Raw genomic sequence first — 22135 nt, 5'->3', positions numbered from 1 at the left:
CTCTGTTTTTAAGTCAGCACTTTTGGGTTTTGTTTTTCCTTTTTTCTTATGTTTTTTTCCGAGTTTGGGAACTTGCAAGTAAGATTTTAATTTATAAGTGTTGTTGTCTATGTGACAATACATTTCTTGAATCTTGAATCTTCCCTCTCTGCTGCCGATTTGAATATTTATTCTGTTTTCTACACAGCTTCCTATCCGATACATTGTGAGTAAATTGACCACAATCACTTTTTTTGGTAGTTTATTAAGCTGCCCAATTTATATTGTCATAAATGTGGACTTAATTCAATAAAGTTTATTGTGTTTACAAAGTTAACTGAGTTCTTAAGTTATTTTTTCTCGGACAGGGTTTGTGTTTGTTAACATACCTTACATGTTTCGGCGGAATCACTTCCACCTTTGTCAGAGTCGTCATCAGTGTGTGACGTCTTTAAAAACAGATGATTGTGGCTAAGGCAGAGTCACCTGTCAGACTTTGAAAAGTGACTCCGCCCCTTGATGTCAGGTTTTTTGCTGGAGTATATTGCTCCAGGTATGAGAGAGCAGGAAGGCCCCCTCATCCAGGTTCATGGAAGTATGAGCTCCACCGCCTCCATAATCCATCTGCGGTGTCTGTTGTCTTCAGTGCGGAGGGCTTTGGCCTTTTCCCAGTCCATGATGTGGTTTTCTTGTTGGCAGTGGTCCGTTATGGCTGATTTCATATTTTCCTGAACTGCCTTTTGTCGTCTTGTCTTCAGCCATAACGGACTTTGTGTCAGAGAAAAATATAACTTAAGAACTCAAAAAATGTGTTTAATTTTCCACATGACACTACATGCTAAAACAGACTCTCACTGTGTCTGTCTCTTAGTTTTCCACCCCTGTTAGCATTTTTTGTATCTTTCTTTAAATACATATGGAAAATGAAAAAAAAAATAGATTTTTAGCCAGGCATGAAAGGGAACCCTTCATCTTTTGAATATCCGTAAAGAGGAGTAGCGTTGGGCAATATCAACTTGTTTTCAGTAACTTCTCTTTATCTTGTTAAAAATTGTCTAACAGTTTTTTTCTTTCATATTTTTAAAAACAGAAATCATGGCTCCACACAGTTTTTTTTAAACGTTTTAAATGATTGTCCTTATATTAAAAAGCTTTTTTCATCTCTTTAACCAAATTTAGCGTTGTGAAACACTTGTGGCACCAAATCTTTCTTGCGTTACCCATCATGCAGCTGCACACGTTAGCAGTGGTGCATGAATAAACACGTTTTGTGCAGCAGAAGAAGTGGCGTCCTCACGTCTCAAAGGAATGGGAAAAGTCCAAGCATGCAGATTAAGATTATATTTGTTCAAAAAAAAGGAAAATGAAAAAACAACAACACTTGTTTTATAAAAAGTGAGTATTTTGTTCATTGGCATTTCTTGTTGTTTCAAGAGGAAAAGGGGCTTTAGTCTAGTACTATAGGAAGTAAAAACACACCATTATAGCAACATTACTGCATTTCACATCAAAAAAGCCAAATATTTTCACAAGTAGCTGGGAATAAAGTCTGTGTTTCTTATTATTGTATTGTAAAAAAACATACAATAAATAAATTAAAACCTTATTTATTCACCAAAAAGTATTAGTCAGCTCTATGTCTATTAATAGAAATGTAAAATTGGCTCATGTAAATATGCACACTTACCCCAGAAATAGGAAGAGCTTCTTTGAATGTGTTTGGGCATTTTTTTTTTGAATATTCGGATAGTGTGAGTGAGAGTAAGCAACCCTTCGAAGAGGCGGTTCTTTTACATGAGTGCTGTAGGCCACACGAGCAGATGAGCCATGTCCACTGAAGCCCACTGTCATGGCTGAGGTATGCTCAACATTTCCTCCAAATGTAAACATAAAATCCCTCCACAAGCATGTGCTCTCAGCTGTATAGTCTCTAGAAACTGAGAAGTTAACTGGCTTTGTGGCTCACTGAGACGCTCAGGTACTATCAGAGGTTTGACAAAAGGGGTTTGGAGTTTTGATGTGTGTGTGTGTGTGTGTGTGTGTGTGTGTAGGGTGAACCTCTGTAGTCTGTTGGGAACTGATCCATTAGCAATTAAGTAAATTGTGCTTTGACAGGTCTTCCCAACAGCTCTCTGACTTCCACGTTGAAGCACTTTTAAAAAAAAAAAGGTACTGCAACCAGACCAGATCCCCGGGTAACTGATGACAGTGGTTACACAATAAAGCTGCACCGCCACACTTCAATGTCAAATGGTTCAGCTTTACAACAGAAATAGAAATACACTTTTTTCACTTCTGCGTCTAGATCCATTTTTTGAGAACTTATATAGTGACACATTTTCATATACCTCATCATTTTTCTATAGTAGAGGTCGGTATAATGCTTCAAATAGCCTCCGTGCAAAGCAGTTTATAGGAAAATCAAAAAACGTTCCATTATCCGTTTTTCTATTAATTGTGAAATCAAACAAACTTTTTCTGAGTTTGTTTTTTGTGTAGAAAGACAAATTTGTCAACATTTGAGTCCATGTTCAGCTTGTCAATATGAGAAAATTATAATCCACTAGGAAAATGCTTCAAGCTTCTGTTATTCTCTTTGAAGTTTGTTGGCTTTAACGGTCTGTTGTTTCCCACTCTGCTGTGACTACATTACGTTTGTTTTCTATGTTCTTTTTCTGCTTCTATTTTCTGTTTCCTCAGATGTCAAAGAACTACCGTATATAAATTAGATTATTGGGGGGGGGGGGAGACAAATCCAATTTCTCAAATTCACATAACTGCTATTCTTTGATACAGGATATTAAATTTGACTTTTTGCATGATCTTTCGAATAATTTAATTATTTAAAAAAAGCCAGATAATGATTAAATTTTTATTGTGCGTGGAAAAAAGTCAACTGTGTCACATCACCTCATTTTACCTCAAATTATAAAAAAACAAAAAAACACTTTTTTTACTCAAGATGAGGCTAAGTCGGATAATTTTCCTAGACATTTTGGAAATGTTATTAACTTCTTTTTTGTCACTGATGTTTAAACTCATGGAGACAATTTTTGTCTCTATTACCAATTTCATAAAATGTGCTTTGACAGGTTTCTACAAGAGCTCACTGACTTCCACATTGAAGCACTTTTTAAAAGCAAAAGGTAGTGCCATCTCATCAGATCCCCAGGTAACTGATGACAGTGGTTACAGGGTAAAGGTGCACTGCTACACTCCAATATAAAATGGTTCAGCTTTACAACAGAAACAGAAGTAAACCTTTTATCATCTCTACGTCTAGATCTATATTTGGAAAACATGTATAGTGACACATTTTCATGTACCTCATAATTTGTTTCTATAGTAGAGGTCAAAATAATACTTCAAATAGTCTCTTTGCAAACCAGTAGCTCATGTAACTATGTTTGTCCCTTTTTTCTACTTTCTAAAGAACTAAAATGCAGAATGCATGTCCATATGATGATTTTTACAAAACATTCCTCTGTTTTCAGTTTAACACGTTAATGGGAAAATCAAGAAAGGATCTATTATCCGTTTTCTATATTAGTTTAGAAATTGATGATTTAAAAAAGTAGTCGTTTTTTTGCCTATTTAGCAGATTATTTGATTGACAGATTCATTAGCCATTGATGACATTTGTTGGCCTGCAACATTAGGTGAATCTCAGGATTGACCACGCAGATTTCTCTCACGAATGGTTCGCAAATGAGAAGTGCTTGGTAAATAAATATTCTGCATCTTGTTTGATTTGCGAGTTTATATCACATCTGTACCACAAGATTATATTTGTGACTCACTTTTATGCATTTCTGAATTTATATTACATGTTTGCATAAAAGTATTTGTGAACCGGAGTGTGTGAATTTGTGAAGTCAAAAATTATATTTGTGAACTGGAGCATGTGTCTTTTTTAAACAAGAATATATTTGCATTTGTGCATAAGGTCGCGTGCATTTCTGAAATTTGAAACTGATTTGGCCTCATTGTATCTGTTCGTTCTGTTTGTTCCTCATTTATCCCAGACTGAAGACTACAAGCATGTGAAGGTCATTATAGAAAACAACAACGTCTGTGATTTACTCCTACCCCTGTCACTTCCTGACTCACTTTCCAAATGTACGCAGCATTTAAACCTCAAACGGCCCATTTTTAGATTAGACTGTTAACCTCTTCCTGCCTCCTGGCGGCTACTGAAACTCTGCTGCTGTAAGACTCATGCCAACCTGTTTTCTCTTCTCTACATTTTTCTACTAAAGAAGATACACAGGACATTTCTCCTGACTCTTTTGAGGAAATAAGAAACTGTAAAAAGGCTTCTGTTTAGAGCAACTCTAGTTGATTATCAATCTTGATGTGAGCAAGCAAACCGCACGCCTTTGCTAATGACTACCGAGAAGAGGGGTTCAAAATGATGAGAACGATGCCACCAGCTCTTCCTCTTTTTCTGACACTGGTGACTGTGCATATCTTAAATATCAGTGTTCTGATCTTCTGAATGATCTTTCTCATAGTCCTAGCTGAAATGCATCAGAACCCACCTTCTGCCTTTACCTGCTGCACCCTGAGTTTGATCCTGGAGCTTCTCTCACCGGTTGAAGGGCAGGACGGACAGATCAAAACCAGAAGACCTTCATTAGTCTGTTTTTTTGTCTTAAATTAAATAAAAGCATTAAAATAGTACATTTTAAATTTGATTTCAAAATTCAATTTAAGTAAATGGATTGTCCCAAGAAGTTAGGGCCTTGTGTGACACATGATGGGGCATTGGGGTAATATTAGTCCCGACCTTTTCGGTAGTTACGCAGTTAATTGTTCACCAACGTGAAAAGTGTTGCTTATTCTTTTTCAGACTGAAAAACTAATTAAACACGTTAATTTAGTTGATTTCCTGTCTTATCAAAGTCTCTTACAGTTAGGTGAAACTGTCCTCAACGTCTTTCTAAATGTTGTGATGTTTCTGCAAAACTGAGGCGCTGTAAAAATCATGTGAAAGTTAGCTTAGCCTTTTTCTGGCTACACAGATACACTGTGATCATAATTTGAGATATTTTAAAAGCGTTCCAAGTGGGGTTTTACTTAACTATGATGATGCTTTTTTGAAAAATCAAAATCCAATAACTAGCATAGTTTTCTAGGAAATAGTTTCTCCAAAGCAGCAGACGTTCATTTGAAATTTGCCTCCAGGTTGTGGGAAGGGCCTTTGGTTCAGAGCAATCCCGCCCCCTTTCCTGTTGCAGACAGCTCGGAAAAGGGAGCTTGTGGCCATTCTAGGGTAGACACAGATAAGCTGCATTATTGTCATCTGGCCCTGATTCACTACAGTTTGAATAAAGAAATACTCAGAAATGCAATTTTAAACTTAATGTTTTCCATCATCAGAAAAACGGCACAAGAACATGTTAAACACACACTCAAAAAAAAAAAGATTCATTGGAGTGGGTCTATAAAAAACCTGGATTATTTTTTTTTTCCATTAACAGCATCAATTGATTTACTTTTTAAATTATTTCTAGGTTTTTTTTTTAATCAAAGATTGCTCTCAGTTAGTTTTTCCTTTAAGAATTCCTCATTTTACCAATATAAGTTTCACTTTTGTTCAGTTCAATTCGCTAATTGTGGGAAAACCAAAACAGATTTGTTTTGGGAAATTTAGAAAATAAATGATCTTATATCAAACTGAATGACCATGTGAAATAAAATTAAATGGATGCACTGGAACAATTTAGTGTTTTGTTAGTCACCCTTCGATTGGAATCCTGCAAAAAGAGCTGTGCTTCCTCAACTATCACATGAAGAAATGATCACTTTCTGTTTGCAAAGCTGCCAACCCCGGCCTCTCTTGTAATTATCAGTGTTGTGGTTCCTGCTTGGGGGTAGTGTTGAAACATTAAAGCATCTTCGGTGAGGCAGCATTTTTCTTCTGCTGCATGTTTGTGAGAAACAGGGAGCTCTTCAGGTCAGAGTTTGACAAAAGTGGGTCAGTTGTAGTTGCTGGCTTTAACACACAGCTATCGCCTGGGCTCTGAACATCATTTGCAAATAATTTGATCAGAATCAGAAACATTGAAAACTTGATTAGTCATTATTTTGTTGCTAACTGTGTGACATTAGCGGGGAAGATTTGACGCTAAGTTCTGAAGCAAAATGTTAACTTTTTTTCATTATATTTGTGAGAAATTATCATAGGTATTTGCGTGTTTTTAATTAAAAACCCTTTAACTGCCTTTTCATCCAAATGTTAGAGCACATTTAGAAACACTTTGATTGTGTGTGTCACCCCCCCAAGGCAAAAAGCAGCAAAAAAAGCAACATTTTTAAGTACTATTTTAGTCTTGGTTGGGTGCTTAAAGGGTTAAAAAACACAATCAAAACAGAAAAGAATAAGCTAACTTGTGTTCAGTTGGATTTAATGGGAGTGTAAATAAAGTTTTATTTAAAGATGGGGAATGGTGGCTATGGAGATGTTGTTAAATCATTTTGGGCACCCTGCACACTTTGTTTTAATATGACCAACTTTGACAGGAAAGTCTTTTCTCCTGCATATGATTTTGATCAAATCCTTTTTGGTTTTTGTTCTCACCGCATTAAACTTTACAGCGATAACAGAGTTCACTTCCTAAACTGAAGGCCTCTGTGTTTGCTCATCTACAAACACAAAGGGCTCTGTCTGGTCTGTTTGTATGAGTACATTTGGAGCATGCAAACACACGCTGCTTCCATCAGCGGCACTGTTTTTCCTCCACTTTCTTACCCTCAGTTTCACATTCTTTGCTCTCCCTCGCTTTCTTCCTCATTCCTCTTTCACTTCCTTTTCTTGCAGTACTTTGAGCGAAGCTAAACTGAATCTTACAAGGAAGCAGAAAGGATGGAAGGGTGGAGATGTGATTTGGGGAGAGAATTAAAAAGATCATTTGAGGAAACAAATAGTATATGAAATGATTAGAAGAGGAACAGGAACAATGACAGAATATTGAAGTGAGAAGACTGGGAGTCTCCACCCTCTCTCTTTTCTCCTTCTGACATCCAGCTCCCCTTCTCATGGCTGGCCTTATTTGGTCATGTTACTGTAGCTTAAAGTGGAGGACAGACAGAGACAGAGTGGAGGAGGGATGGACAGATTGTTCCTTTTTTTTCCAAAAAATCCCAGATAAAGAAATCTGTGGTCCAATAAGGTGTTTTTAAATAGAGTGAGAAGGTCAGAAAAATGAGAGAATCTGCTTGTGCTACTTTTGATCTTTCATTCTTTGCCTCCATGAGCTTCAGCTGCACACAGAAGAGGAACTCTCCTGGGACAGAAGAGGAACTCGCCTAAAACTGTGTACACATGCAAATAAAAAAAAAGGCCCGCTTTCCCCTACGGCGGGTTGCTTTAGCATCTATGAAAATGAGCTGCACAATCAAACAGCATCATCTTATTGTTGTGAACTATAGTTGATCTCACTGTAGCTGATCATAACACACAGATGTTTCTGTGTCTTCAGTGGCTGCTGTCAGACCGCAGCATGCAGCTTCTTGTTGCTTGTAAAGCATGAGCGCACACACAACACATGCTGTCCTTTCAGAAGCAGAAACGGGCTTTTGATCTCCGTCCAGGACAAATATTAATATGTGTTTGAAGTGCAAGCACACACGTGTCTGGATCAGCAGGATCGAACAAAAGTGGCATCTGCTTGTGTGGCTAAGGCTTTGAATGTGTGATTAGTAATGTATTATCCAAGCTGAGGATCTGTGATATATCATCATGGCAGCTGGGACTTTTTCTTTTCCCCAAACTGCTTACTTTTTTACTCTGCTCCTGCCTTTGTTTTGTATAATTTACAGAACCTAAACCGCTGTTTGTTTTTGCCTGCTCCCCCGTGCAGACTGTCTGTTTAAACTGTGCCCCATGAACCGCTACTCGGCCCAGAAGCAGTTCTGGAAAGCAGCAAAGCCAGGAGGGAACACAGACACAGTGCTGCTAAACAAGCTACATGTAAGTGAAGTCAAGCACACGCTCCTGCATGGAGAAGGTCCAAGGCATAAAAAAAGAACAGACTTATGAGGGACACAATTTATTGGGAATCTGCTTTTGCTTTTTAAAAATTACCGTAATTGTTACATGAATTTTTATTTTTCATAAAATAGTAAATTTATCCCTACTTTTGACATAAAAAAGCTTTTATTTTGAAAATGTACTGGCGGTATTCCCCTATGCCCTTTTACAGACTTTTTTTCAGCAGTTTACCTGGCCAAGCACTCATGAAATTGAAGATGACAATATTGAGCCTGTGCTTTACTGCTAAAACTTCACCTTTTTGGCCATGAACTGGGCTTTTAGTATTCTTGTACTGGTTACATGACTATGATGCACTGGTTTGCTGTGAGATGAATTGTCTCTCACCTGTGTTTTCCTTCCCAGCATGCAGCTGACTTGGAGAAGAAACAAAATGACTCAGAGAACAAAAAACTTCTTGGAAGTGTTATTCAGTACGGAAACGTGATTCAGGTTTGTATTTCAGCGAACAAAGCATGCTGGTGTGTTACGGGAAAAACTGTTGTCAATTTACCAAGAGCTGATTAACTTGAATCTTACATATTATTTATAAAAATCTGAAATACTCCTAAACCAAAGGGAAAAGCATGTACATATCATGTTTTGGGTGTTTTTAACGTGTTCTAGTAGCATTTTTCTCATGATGGAAGACATATTTAAAGATAAGTAAGATTAAAACTACATTTCTGAGTAGTATATTTATATAGTAAATCAGGAGCAGATGAAAATGTGCGTTGAAAAAGCCTGCAGCAGTGACGCAGCTCCAGTATTGCTCGCCATTTTTGTTGCACTGGTAATATTAGTTTGGGGTTTGGAGGGGCTGTAAGCTAGTAGAAGAAAGTGTAAATGAAGGAATGATGGGACAGGTGGGCAGGCTTAGTCCGCGCCAACAGTCCCGCCCACAACTTAGAAGCGAATTTCTGATGAACTCCTGCGCTCTGCAGCAAACTATGCCCTAGAAAACGACAGTTTTTAAAAAAATGTTGGCTAAAAACTGTATAAATTATTAAAACACCCCTTGGAACGCTTTTAAAAACAGATTTGATTGGGTCTTGAAGCGTTTTATTTATTCTTTTTTTTTTTTTAATGTTATCGCTCCTCTACAAAAATATAGGCCACAAAATGTAACCCATAAGGAATATAATCAAATAAAAAACATTTTTCTCTGAAATTCCGTTGCAACAAACATAAAAGTTTTGCTTGATTCTACTGGTATAAATTTTACATTTTTGTATAATAGAAACCAAGTAGCACCACCTTTTCTCCAAAAGCAAAGTCTGCTGTGATCGGTCATTTAGTAATGATTAAATTTTTAATTTTAATTTTAATTTTAGACCTTACTTAAATATCAAGTTAAATTGCAGTTTTGATGTTTTGGTTCCTCAAACATTACATGCAGTATAAAAAGTCATAAAATGATTGTAACTGTACAAATGGTTTTGATCTAATCAGTATATTATTCATACGGAGCACTGAACACAAAATCTACCAACTATTGCTGTCTAGTTTCTAGTTTAAATATCTTATTACACTTGATATAAAACAAAACTAACTTTCTAGTAAGCGCTCAGTAAAATGTAGTGACTTGTTTTAAGACAATAGTTCTTTAATATCTTGTTGAGTCCTTCAATCTTGAAAACATCTAATTTCAAGTGAATTTACTAATGAAACCATTTTTTTCTCCAAAACGTAACAATATTTTCGAGTAGAAGTTTTATTTGTGATGGTGAAAGGTCTTGTTTCAAGAAACAAACTACTTGTATTTAGGGAAACTGTATAGTTGTATTTGACTTGTAACGATATGAATGCATTTAACATCAAGAAAAAAGTTTGAAAGTAAACATACATATATTTAATTTTTAAGACAGTTTTATCTACAGTGATTCTAGTCTTATTTTAAGATGATCATAGTCTAGAAAAAAAGGTAGCTGGACTGTTGTTGCTCTTAAAATGGAATATATTTGCGTCAAAAGGTGTATAAATAAATATAATTTAAAGAAATAAATCTCTTTTCTGAGCTACAAATGCCTATTTTAAGACATAATATTTCAAATTATCAGAGCAATGTATATAAATGTGAATTTTTTACAGCCAATTTCAAGACAAGATAGGGCATTACATTTTTTTAAGAAAGCTCACCAGTTCCATTGCTAGATTTTAACTTGTTTTGAGAAGGACACCTTCTCAAGAGAGAGTGCTTTTGTAGCTTTAAAGCCTAAAAAAGAATAAAAATTCATCTTAAAAACAAAAACACAGCAAATAGTAAAAATTAAAATAATTGCGGATTTTCAACATAAATAAGGTGGACATTATCCTGGATATTGTGAGGTTTGTTTTCTGAAAGGACTTTATTTTTGCTTTAGCTGCTTCACTTGAAGAGCAACAAATACCTGACAGTGAACAAACGCCTGCCAGCGCTGCTGGAGAAGAACGCCATGCGGGTGATGCTGGACACGGCCGGAAACGAGGGCTCCTGGTTCTACATACAGCCCTTCTACAAGCTGCGCTCCATCGGCGACAGCGTGAGTCTCGACGTTTGTGCATACGTGGAGCTAATGTTCGTGAGACTGCGTTGGAAGAGGATATTTTTATTTAAAATGTGTGGTACTCCCTTGTTTATTTTATTAGGAATATAATGTGTTAAGAAGACAGAACATTTTATTTTAAAAAGATTTAAAAAAAATTCTGCCTCTCTTATACCAACAAATCCCCATTCATAAACTAAAATTTGCATCTGTAACGGTTTTTGGATTTTAGGAAAGAAAATTACATCAAGTGTTTTCGGCAACTTTTTTTTGTCTGGAAACAAAATCTTTATTTGTGATTAGCTGTGAGAAATGTTTAAAGCAGGCATGTCCAAAGTCCGGCCCGAGGGCCAAATGCGGCCCATGTTCAAACTTTCACCAGCCTGCAGGCTCCTATCATAAAATGGATAATATGCTGCCTCAGCACTTTCTAAGGACGATTTCTGATTGGCTAAATTATGTTATGAGACAGTGTGAACCTGTGGCTTCAACCTGTGGCTACGTGACCTTCGTGACCTTCAGAGCTTTAAGGACCAAACAAAAAGAACATATTTATTTGTTTTTCTGTCTGCATAATCAAAATATTTGTGTTATTTTCCTATTCACATGACTTAAATGTAAAAGTTTACAGTCAGCATTTAATCATGAATAATATTTAACGTTTCATATAAATCCAGATTTAAGGTTGACGAAAGTGTTTTTTCTCAAATGATATTTTATTTGTCTCATTTTCTAGTGTTCAAATGTAAAATTAACTGTAATTTTGGCGAATATATAAAATTTTATATATATAAAACATTCCTAAAATGCTGGTTACAGATAAGAAGAAGCAGACAGGAGCTGCTGCATATTTTTTTAAATTGTGTTTCACATTTAATTTAAATCTCTTTCGTTTTCAAACATAAGAATGTGCAGTTCTTTCATTTTCACGTTTGCTTTTGTTCGACTGCCTGTCTGCTTGGTTCCTTTAAAGAGAAAATGGAACGTTGCTCACTTATCCATCTCCTCACGATTGATCTAATTAAAATGTAAATGAAAGCTGTTCTTAAATGCAGCTGGCACAAAAATATGTTGTCTGCCTACATCTTTCTGTTAACATTCTTGGTTCGTTAAACTTGACATCAGCCGGTTTAACATGAAACTATCACTTTTGTTTGTCACCAACTTTTCTTTTCTTCTTCCCTTTCAGGAACATAACTCTGGAATATTTCCAACATTTAGAAATATTTCCTTACCGTCTAAAAACCCTTTTTAATAAGAGTCATTTACTGTAGCTTTACAGCATTTACATCCTGGTTTCATTCTGTTTTGGGTTGACAGTATCGACCGCTGCATGACACAGTGTTGTTTTTGTGTTTTTGCAGGTGGTGATTGGAGACAAAGTTGTCCTCAACCCAGTGAATGCTGGTCAGCCACTTCATGCCAGCTCCCACCAGCTTGTGGACAACCCAGGATGCAATGAAGTGAGGCTAATGCAAGCGCTTTCCGTCTCGCTAAAACACAAACATTTAAACTACATAAGAAAAATAAACTGTTGTAGTGACAGGCTGCAAACATTTTCTCCAAAAAAAATGAAATGCTTGGCCAGACCAAACTCTTTTTTTTCCCCCCTTTCACTTTCAGGTTAACTCTGTGAACTGTAACACGAGCTGGAAGATCGTCTTGTTCATGAAGTGGGGTGACAATCAGGAAGTTGTGCTAAAAGGGGTATGTCTTACAGTCCTGTAAAGGATGCACTTCAAACTGTGGGCGTTGTGTAATGTTGCTCATCGGAGCTGAGTGGGTTGGATGCTTTGTTTGTTTCTATTTTGGTATATCAAACAGATGCAGATGCTCACCAAAAAGAGGAGTTTCTTGGTGACTCTTTGAGGCTTTTTAGACTTTATTTCTTACCATGTAGAATTCCTAGAATTAAATATTGTATTTGACTACAAGTTGAACTATGGTCAAACATTTCAAGATATTAGCCCAGCAATATTCTCAGCACCTGCGAGTATCAAATAGTTTGCAGTGTTCAAAGCGCTCTCTTCCTCTATAGGGGGATGTGGTGCGCTTGTTTCACGCCGAGCAGGAGAAGTTTCTCACATGTGATGATCACAGAAAAAAACAATATGTCTTCCTTCGCACTACTGGACGGCAGTCAGCCACTTCTGCAACCAGCAGCAAAGCATTATGGGAGGTGGAAGTGAGTGTTAACCATGGCCTGCATGATGACAATCTTCACGATCACATCTTTAATAGATAAGGTTCTCTGATACCAGGTGGTACAGCATGACCCGTGCCGAGGGGGGGCAGGTTACTGGAACAGCCTGTTCAGGTTTAAGCACTTGGCCACTGGACACTACTTAGCTGCAGAGGTAAGTTTTTTTTGTTTTTTAACTCTTTAAAGCCGAAAAAAAAAGCAAAATAAACTACAAAATATACAGAATAAACATGCTTTTTACATTTTTGCAGGTCAACCCAGAGTATGAAGAGGAGCGTCCTGATAACCGCTCTTCAGTAAGTGAACTTCTGGATTTTTTGTTAATGAATAGGTAAGGCAGGGTTAGTTCGGAGAAGAAAACCCAGTCAGAACACCCAAGCATTCTAACATTCCAGATATGGAGGTGACCCCATCCCTAATGACAGCAGAGCTGTGGGGGATGAATGTCAGTTAAAAAAATAAAAGCAAAGCCTCATAGTAAACATTCCTCACTACAAATGTGACGTATGTGGATATCAATGACCAGAGGGTGGCAGGCTTTTACAATTTATAGACACTTTGTAGCTTCAGGTGTGTTAGGAGTGTTATGCAGTTTTCTGTTGAGAGTAGAGGAGTATTGTGCCAATATATTGCTTCTTTTGTTCATTCACCTTAGTTATCAACATTAAAGGTACTTTATTAGTACCTTGTAGTAATAAATTTTAATGAATTTTAATCATTATTGTTTTGTTGTGTTTAGAAAAACCTCTCATTGCAGGAAATGTTAACCTCAGTTTGTAGAAAGCAGCAGCTTTTTACTGTTTCATGATCTAGACCATGGGTCTGCAACCTGCGGCTCCGGGGTCACATTTTTCCCATCCGTTGAGGCTCTCTGGTTGAAGAAATTAGGGACCACCAGATTATAAATTGGATTTTTTTAATTTTTTAACAAATTGATGGTTTTTGAATGTGCCTTGCTGAATAAAATCACGTAATTTGCTCATTTTTAATTTTTGTGAGTACGATTTATATATTTCTGGCAGAGATGCATCACAAACGGTGAAATAAACTTTGTTTTTAATCATTACACTACCTACTACTGCTTTTGCTGCATTGAGGTGATCTTTTGAGAAACAAAGTGTCTTTTATTTTGAAAGGAAGTCATGTGAAAATCTGTCAAAATTTATAAACTATTTTGTATTTAGGAAAAAGGCTATTTTTTCATTTTATTTATGCCAAAAAACAATAGTTCATTTATATTTGAAGTAAGACTGTGGCTTTGGGTCGTGCTACTGGGTCGTGCTCTTTAAGAAATCAACCCAAAAGGCCATTTAAGTGTTGAAAGTTGCAGACCCCAGGACTACAGCGTTCTGTTTTTCCATGTTCTGCCTGCTGAGTTCTGTTTTTCCTCATAGCTCGACTCAGAACACGAAGCTCTGCGAGCTCGTCTGAGATGTGCCCAAGAGAAAGTCATGTACGCGCTTGTCGCGGTTCCTGATGGAAACGACATCTCGTCCATATTTGAGCTGGACCCCACCACCTTGAGGGGCGGGGACTCGCTTGTTCCCAGGTGAGAAAGCTTTCAGTCAAAACTAACATCAGGCTCATCAAAAGAGGAGCTTTCCTTGACCTAAAACGAGTTTGTCATTAATGTCGGAGTTTAATAACTTACCAACAGTGTTCTACATGTAGACTTCCTGTTCAAGATGCTGACAAGAAACCATAAAACTAACTTGACTGATAAAACCCTCAAGAACAGCCTATAGAAAAAGAGGTTGCTCCAACCCAGAATATCTTGAAAAGCACAGATAAAAGAGATAACCTGCATGTTTTATAAGGGTGTTGGAGCTGCAGGAGAACTTTGAGTGCTCTTCATGACAGAAGCTCATTTCCATAAAACGTGTTCCTTTTCCAAAAATCACAGTGTGCTCCTGCAGAATCCTGCAGTAGTGTTCATGTTAGTTGAACATTGATTGGTTAATTCATATACAGCAAAAAGGCTCTGGTTTGAATCCCAGCTGGATTTTTTGTGTGTGGAGTTTGCATGTTCTATTTCTTTAAGGTCTCCAGCTTCCTCCCTAAGCCAGAAAACATGTTTCATAGGTTGATTGGTGACTCTGAATTCTCCTTATAAGAGTGAATGTAAGGTTGTGGTCTGGATGGACTCTCAAACTGTCCAAGATGTGCCGTGCCTTCACCCTTAAGTGGCTGGGATGAGCTTTATCAACCCCTGTAACCTTGTACAGGACAATGTGGGTGTAGAAGATGGATGGAGGTTCTCTTGAGTTTGACTTTGGCCCCTTTAAAAGTGGAAGTGATAAGATTCACATTAGGAATAGAACTGATTCCACAACGGGGAAATTGATTTGTTACCATAGCTCAAAGGAAAATTACCTAAAAATAAAAGATAAAAAGATCAGAATCCATAATAAATAGCACTAAAAATGCAATAAAGACTGAAAAGTGTCTATGAGGCATATAGAGTCTAATTGCTGACAGAAAGAAAGGTTTGCATAAGCGCTCCTTTCTGCAGCGATGGTGTAGCTCCTCAGTTCACCACCAGTTTGCAGCTAACTTAAGGAGGCTGGATGGGGTCTGGTTTGGAGACCACAGGATTTCCTCTCTGCTTTTTGCAGATGATGTTGTCCTGTTGGCCTCATCGAGCCAGGACCTCCAGCGTGCATTGGGGCGGTTTGCAGCTGAGTGTGAAGCGGCTGAATCTTCAGCACCACTAAATTTGAGGCCATGGTTCTCGACCGGAGAAAGGTAGTTTGCCATCTCTGGATGGGTGGGGTGTCCCTGCCCCAGGTGGGGGAGTTTAAATACCTTGGGGCCTTGTTCACGAGTGAGGGAAGACCGGAGCATAAGAATGATAGGCGGATCGGAGCGGCGTCCGTAGTCATGTGGTCGCTGTATCGGTCCGTTGTGATGAAGAGAGAGCTGAGCCAAAAAGCAAAGCTCTCAATTTACCGGTGGATCTTCGTTCCAATACTCACCTATGGTCATGAGCTCTGGGTCATGACCGAAAGACCGGATAAGCGGAGGAAAATGGATGGCTGAATGGCTGGATTGATGGACAGATGGATAGATGGACAGATGGATAGATGGATAGGGAGCTCCACTTGGGTATTATTGTCATTGTCCATTGTAGAATGAAATTGAAGCATCATCATTCCAGTGCAAGAGTAACAAAATGACAAAATACAATATTAAATAAATCAGTATGTACAACATATGCAGTGTGCAAATATAAACTGTAATAAAGAATGTCCGAAATTTGTGTTCAAAATTACGTGCAAAATTTTGCGCAAACATATCAGATGTGTAAGATGTAGCAATGAGGTAGAGTGTTGATATTGGGTAGACACTTAAGTGGACTGTGTTAATACAGATTAATCTGTGCATTTTGTAATTGAGGATGGTTATTGCCTTGGGAAAGAAGCTGTTTTTGAGTCTGTTCGGTTTGCTTTTGATGCCTCTGTAGCACCTCCCAGAGGGCAACAGGTGGAACAGATCTGAGCCGGGGTGTGAACTGTCCTTGATGATGTTCTGGGCCCCTAGTGATGCAGGGTGCGGAGTATATGTCAGTCAGGGTGGGGAGAGGGCGGCCAATGATTTTCTGAGCCGTCTCTACAACAATACCTGCAGTATCTCCTTATCCGTAACTGTTATGCAGTATGTGTGCAGGCTCTGGAAGGATGACTAGTAGAAGGTCAGCAGCAGGTTGGTGCTGATGTTGTTCAGACGCTGCTGAGCCTACTTGATGATGCTGTTGTTGTTGTGGGCTGGACTGCAGTCATGCGTGTAGAGGCAGGACAGCAGGGGGCTCAGCACACAGCCCTGTGGGGCGCCGATGCTCAGTGTGCGGGTGGAGGAGAAGTGGGGGCCAAGTCTCACAGTCTGTGATCGGTTTTTGAGGAAGTTGTCAATCGAATTGCATGTGGGGGGGGGGGGGGGGGGGGGGGGGGGGTCAAGAGTGAGCAGTTTGTCGCAGCGTCTGTCCGGGATTATTGTGTTGAAGGCGGAACTGTAATCCACAAAGGGCAGGCCAGGTGGTTCAGCATGGAGTGGAGAGCCACGGCTACGGCGTCCTCTATGGCAGTGTTTTTCAACCTTTTTTGAGCCACGGCACACTTTAACCTTGACAAAAATCCAGCGGCACACCAGCATCCAAAGAAAAAAAAAAGCAGAAATTCATGGTCTGTATTGATCGACAGCCCCCCCCCCCCGCAATCTTACGTGGATTTTTGTGATAATTGTGGCAGAAAAAGCAGGAAGTTGCGGCTGTTTTTTTCTAAGAGATGAACCACCAGCTAATACCAGCTAAAGACGACCTTTAGCTGGTATTTTTGTTAGAACTGAGCGACTTTATCAGCAGAATTAAGAACAAGGAAGTGAAGACTGTAGCCACTTCTGATTGGTCAGACTGATGACATGTGATTAAGCCTTCAAGAATGATTTGCGGAGACAGTTAAAGGGGCGGGACTTTTCCTTACACAGTTATAGCTGCAGCTAAATCGCGGTACCGTGATTCTTATCAAAATGTCTTTAATAAATTAAATAAACACAAAGAAAAAGTAATTTTAAGATCTTTTATATTCCTAACTACTCAGTGTTTTATCAGGGCCTGTTTGGATGAACAAAGAGCTGATTTCCTGGAGATGTAAAATGTTTTTAGATCAGTGAATGAGGGCAATTTCCCACGGCACACTTGACCATCTCCCACGGCACACTAGTGTGCCGCGGCACACTGGTTGAAAAACACTGCTCTATGGATCTGTTAATGTTTCTATTTTTCAACGGTGGTTAAATCCAGTGTCCAGCTTTTAAAAATGTAGGAAAATATGAAAAAAAATCAATTATTGTATTCTATTTTTCTACATGGACTTGAGTTGTTTAAGTTATGACATTACTCTTTGTTCTAAAATCATTTTTTTGGTTTGATATTTAGTTGTAATGGCAAAAACACTTACAAAGAAAAGCTGCTTTGCTTTTAGAAACTCGTATGTGCGCCTCAGACACCTATGCACCAACACATGGGTTCACAGCACCAATCAGCCGATCGACAAGGAGGAGGAAAAACCTGTCATGCTGCGGGTAAATTCTCGACAAACTCACACACTTCCTTTCATTTGATCTCTAAGTTTGAGTCGTGAAACATTCGGGATTAAATAATGGGTTATGGTTTAGAAACAAATGACAGAAAATGGACTTCAGATAATTGAAAATAAAGATGTGTGTTTATTTTCTGGCTCAAGATTGGAACTTCTCCACACAAAGAGGACAAAGAGGCTTTTGCCATTGTGCCCGTTTCCCCGGCTGAAGTCAGAGACCTCGACTTTGCAAACGATGCCAGTAAAGTGCTGGCTTCTATTGCTGGAAAGCTGGAAAAAGGCACCATTACACAGAATGAGAGGAGGTAACTCACACCATGAGCCGTTTCGATTGGAAGTTATGTGTATTTTATTTGGATAACCTTTAATATCTTGTAAATAGGGCTGTGACCAAACTTCTGGAGGATTTGGTGTTCTTTGTGGTGGACATTCCAAACAACGGACAGGATGTTCTGGAAATTATGGTTAACAAACACAACCGGGAGCGGCAAAAAGTTATGAGAGAACAGAATATTCTCAAACAGGTAATAAAAAAAGGAAACACGAACATAGTCGAACAAAATATTCTTTGTTTTTCTGTCCTTCGTAAACTAAAGTTCTCCTTATGCTGTCCATGCTATCTACTGTAAATCAGCCCATTTGACTTCACCTCCTATAATTTCATCTTTGCATTCAGATCTTCAAGCTGCTGCAGGCTCCGTTCACTGACAGCGGGGACGGGCCCATGCTGCGCCTGGAGGAGCTGGGAGACCAGCGCCACGCCCCCTTCAGACACATCTGCCGCCTGTGCTACAGGGTCTTACGCCACTCGCAGCAGGATTACAGGAAGAACCAGGTAGAGTTTCAGGCCTAAATATCTTTTGAGACCCCAGAGGACACAGGAGGTAAAAGGAAGGCCAACCGTTCTGTTTATAAGCTTTTACAACTCAAAATATTAAAAAATTAAAGATAACCACAATTTATGGTTACACAAACACACAGCAAAAGCTGCGCTTGAACTGGACTTCCACCTGTTGCTTCAGATTAATCACATTTGCTGACATTTGTTCTCTTAAGGTCTCACCTTGATGTCATTTCAGTTGTCTCGGTTATGTCTGAGATCACTGCCTTTTTCCATGAATTCACTAAAGCAGAGTGAGAGCAGTCGGAGAAAAGCCTCATATTTATTTTTAGAGTATTCTGTTATACTCTAACAGTCAGATCCAGCTGTTTCTGTGGGTGCAGAGAAAAGCCCAAATCACCACCTATTCTGGTGGTTCTGCTGAGTTGGTTGGACAAATTTCTCCAACATACTTTTAATGCAGATGTCCCTAAAAAATGTTTTTTTAATCTTTTTGCATCTTTTAATCTATATTTAAAAGGAGATTTTATCTCTTTGATTCATTGGCCCTGAAGTGCGAATCACTTCAAGAAACCACTCAACGTAAAAACACATTTATCATGACAACAATTAAAAACAAATAATGAAAAAATAACGTTACATTTTAAATATCAAAACAAGATTACAGAAACTAAAACGTAAAAAAAGAAAAAAATATTTTGTAAAACAAAAGTAATTTCTAGAATTCAAGATCCAATGCTAAAAAGCTGAAGAAAGCAACTATGTAATTTAATAAATATGTGCAGCCAGTGCTGAACTTTTTTCATGGCTGCTCAGACCCGGAGAAAGAGTTCTTCTACACCTTACCTGTCACCTTTTTCACACCTGAAACCTCCTCCACTCGTTCCAACCTGCTCGCACAAACTTTTTTACCTCTTTCTTACATTCTCTGTTGCTTTTGAGACCCCAAGAACTCCCAAGTTCTCCGCCTTTCTTCACCCGTGAATGTCCTGTAAATTTCATCCTTCAAACACTACTGAAAACTAAAACACTTAAACATGTAAAAGGCATGTCTTTTTTTTTTAAATATCTGCAGGAGTACATCGCCAAACAGTTTCGCTTCATGCAGAAACAGATCGGATACGACGTACTGGCAGAAGACACAATCACCGCTCTGCTCCACAATAACCGCAAACTTCTGGAGAAACACATAACAGCTGCAGAGATCGACACATTTGTCAACCTGGTGCGCAAAAACCGTGAGCCCAGGTTTGTGTGTGTGTTTTCAGTTCATTGTGGCCCCAGTTAATCTGATGACAATGTTTTCTGCTTTATCCATCACATGGGGCTTGATGGTACACAAAAGCCTTATTAAAGAGATTTGCTAATCAAAATGTTCTGGGTGTTGATAACTTCCCCTTTTAACATTTATTTGTTCATGCTTGTCTTTAGGTTCCTGGACTACTTGTCAGACTTGTGCGTGTCAATGAACAAGTCTATCCCTGTGACCCAGGAGCTCATCTGTAATGCAGTGTTAGATCCGGCAAATGCAGACATCCTCATAGAAACCAAGTGAGTCATATCTTCATCTCCTCCTCTCCATGCTAATACGCATTGGGTATAATGATATGCAGATGCTTGTCATCCATCTTTGCAATTTTTTGCAGAGAAAAAAAACGTTTTTTCCCTTCAAACATCTTTGCAGGCTGGTTCTTTCAAGGTTTGAGATTCAGGGAGTTCCACTTGGGGAAAACTCTGTGGAGTCAGAGGAAGATGAGGAGGAGGTGTGGTTGTTCTGGAAGGAAAACAACAAAAAGGAAATCCGCAGTAAAAGCATCAGAGAGCTGGCCCAGGACGCCAAGGAAGGTCAGAAGGAGGACAAAGAAGTGATCAGCTACTACAGGTGATTCCTGCACCTCAATGTGTTCTGGCTGCATCATTTAAAGGATTCATTAACACATATAATGTTTTTGATAGCTTTTTACATTCAAAATATAAAAAAATCTAACCTGCATGCAAATTACAGATATCAGCTGAACCTATTTGCCAGAATGTGTTTGGATCGCCAGTACCTGGCAATCAACAAGATCTCCTGCCAGCTGGATGTTGACCTGATTTTGCGCTGTATGTCAGATGAAGATCTCCCCTTTGACCTCCGTGCATCTTTCTGTCGAATGATGTTGCACATGCACGTGGACCGCGACCCCCAAGAGCAGGTCACACCTGTCAAATATGCACGGCTATGGTCGGAAATCCCCTTGAAGATCTCCATTGAAGAGTGAGAAAACAATACATTTATCATTGTACATGTTTTTTCTGTTTCAGAGGAGAGTGCTGTTTATGTTTTATCTATATGTTATTTATTTTGGACAAAAATGTTTTCTTAAATATTTTTATAATTTCCCGTCCGATCTGTTTTATAGCTATGACAACGATGGGACGTCCAAGGATGAAATTAAAGAGCGATTCTCACAGACTATGGAGTTTGTTGAAACCTACTTGAGAAATGTTGTTAGTCCAAACTTATCGTTTGGAAACAAAGAGAAGAACAAGCTCACGTTTGAGGTTGGTCTGACCATGCAGAGTAAAACATATGAACTCTCACTTGTGTCATTTTTGAAGGCGAAACTGGCAAACCTGCTTTATAATATAGCTATTTTTCTCCTGCATAGGTGGTGAATTTGGCCAGGAACCTGATTTATTTTGGTTTCTACAACTTCAGTGATCTGTTGAGACTGACCAAGATCCTGCTGGGAATTCTGGATTGTGTCCATGTGGGTGCAATCTACTCTTTCAACAAGCAGGAAAAAGAAGACAGCAAAGGTAAAAATGCGGTGAGGGATTGGTGGGGAGCTCAGAGTTGAAGTTAATCTGCAGGTTTGTTTTTGTGTGCATTCTTTAGGTAGTAATGTGATGAGGTCTATTCACGGTGTGGGAGAGCTCATGTCCCAAGTTGTCCTGAGAGGAGGCGGTTTCCTCCCCACGACTACAGTCAACACCTCTAATGGAGAAGCAGTGAAAACGCAGATTGAACCCGAGAAACAGGACATACTTGTCATGGACACAAAGCTAAAGATCATTGAAATCCTACAGGTGGAGAAATTTCCATTTCACAAATCTGAAGAATAAACTGAGCAGGTGTCTTATGATCCGTTTCTTTGTGCAGTTCATCCTCAATGTCCGTCTGGACTACAGGATCTCCTGTCTGCTGTCGATCTTTAAAACAGAGTTTGATGAGAGAAACTCCCAGAGTGACTTATCCATAAATGGAGTGATAGAGAGCCAAAACAACATGCAAGGTCAGAAAAACTCATATACGCATCACATGATATAACGTGGACCGAACTAAACTTTTCTAACCCAAATCATGCCAAAAAAAATGTAGATATTATTGCCCCAACTGACTCATTAATAACCCACTTCAATCATCTTTTGATCTCTTGTAAAAGCGCTCCCAGTGGTCATTTAATTATGTTTTTG

General features: G+C 38.7%; 1 protein-coding gene across 5 annotated transcripts in view; it reads left to right on the top strand.

Moving 5' to 3' along the window:
• Window positions 1-22135, top strand: part of LOC101167700 (inositol 1,4,5-trisphosphate receptor type 1) — an 82846-nt gene that overhangs the window by 8960 nt on the left and 51751 nt on the right. For all 5 annotated transcript variants that reach the window (XR_002290296.2, XM_020703475.2, XM_020703473.2 and 2 more), the window contains exons 4-24: window positions 7845-7954; window positions 8381-8467; window positions 10378-10536; window positions 11904-12002; window positions 12163-12246; window positions 12578-12724; window positions 12801-12896; window positions 12994-13038; window positions 14137-14291; window positions 17719-17818; window positions 17980-18140; window positions 18218-18359; window positions 18512-18670; window positions 19752-19924; window positions 20108-20227; window positions 20361-20558; window positions 20682-20933; window positions 21079-21220; window positions 21328-21478; window positions 21558-21748; window positions 21822-21954. Coding sequence is in view for 4 of the 5 variants with exons in the window: in XM_020703475.2 (XP_020559134.1) it covers window positions 7845-7954; window positions 8381-8467; window positions 10378-10536; window positions 11904-12002; window positions 12163-12246; window positions 12578-12724; window positions 12801-12896; window positions 12994-13038; window positions 14137-14291; window positions 17719-17818; window positions 17980-18140; window positions 18218-18359; window positions 18512-18670; window positions 19752-19924; window positions 20108-20227; window positions 20361-20558; window positions 20682-20933; window positions 21079-21220; window positions 21328-21478; window positions 21558-21748; window positions 21822-21954 (2904 nt within the window). In the remaining variant the exon portion in view is untranslated. The remainder of the gene's footprint in view (window positions 1-7844; window positions 7955-8380; window positions 8468-10377; window positions 10537-11903; window positions 12003-12162; window positions 12247-12577; window positions 12725-12800; window positions 12897-12993; window positions 13039-14136; window positions 14292-17718; window positions 17819-17979; window positions 18141-18217; window positions 18360-18511; window positions 18671-19751; window positions 19925-20107; window positions 20228-20360; window positions 20559-20681; window positions 20934-21078; window positions 21221-21327; window positions 21479-21557; window positions 21749-21821; window positions 21955-22135) is intronic.

This window comes from Oryzias latipes, chromosome 5 (genome assembly GCF_002234675.1).
Source record: "Oryzias latipes chromosome 5, ASM223467v1".
Classification (NCBI taxonomy): domain Eukaryota; kingdom Metazoa; phylum Chordata; class Actinopteri; order Beloniformes; family Adrianichthyidae; genus Oryzias; species Oryzias latipes.
Note: the sequence above shows the minus strand (reverse complement) of the source record. Positions and strands in the feature narration are given on the sequence as shown.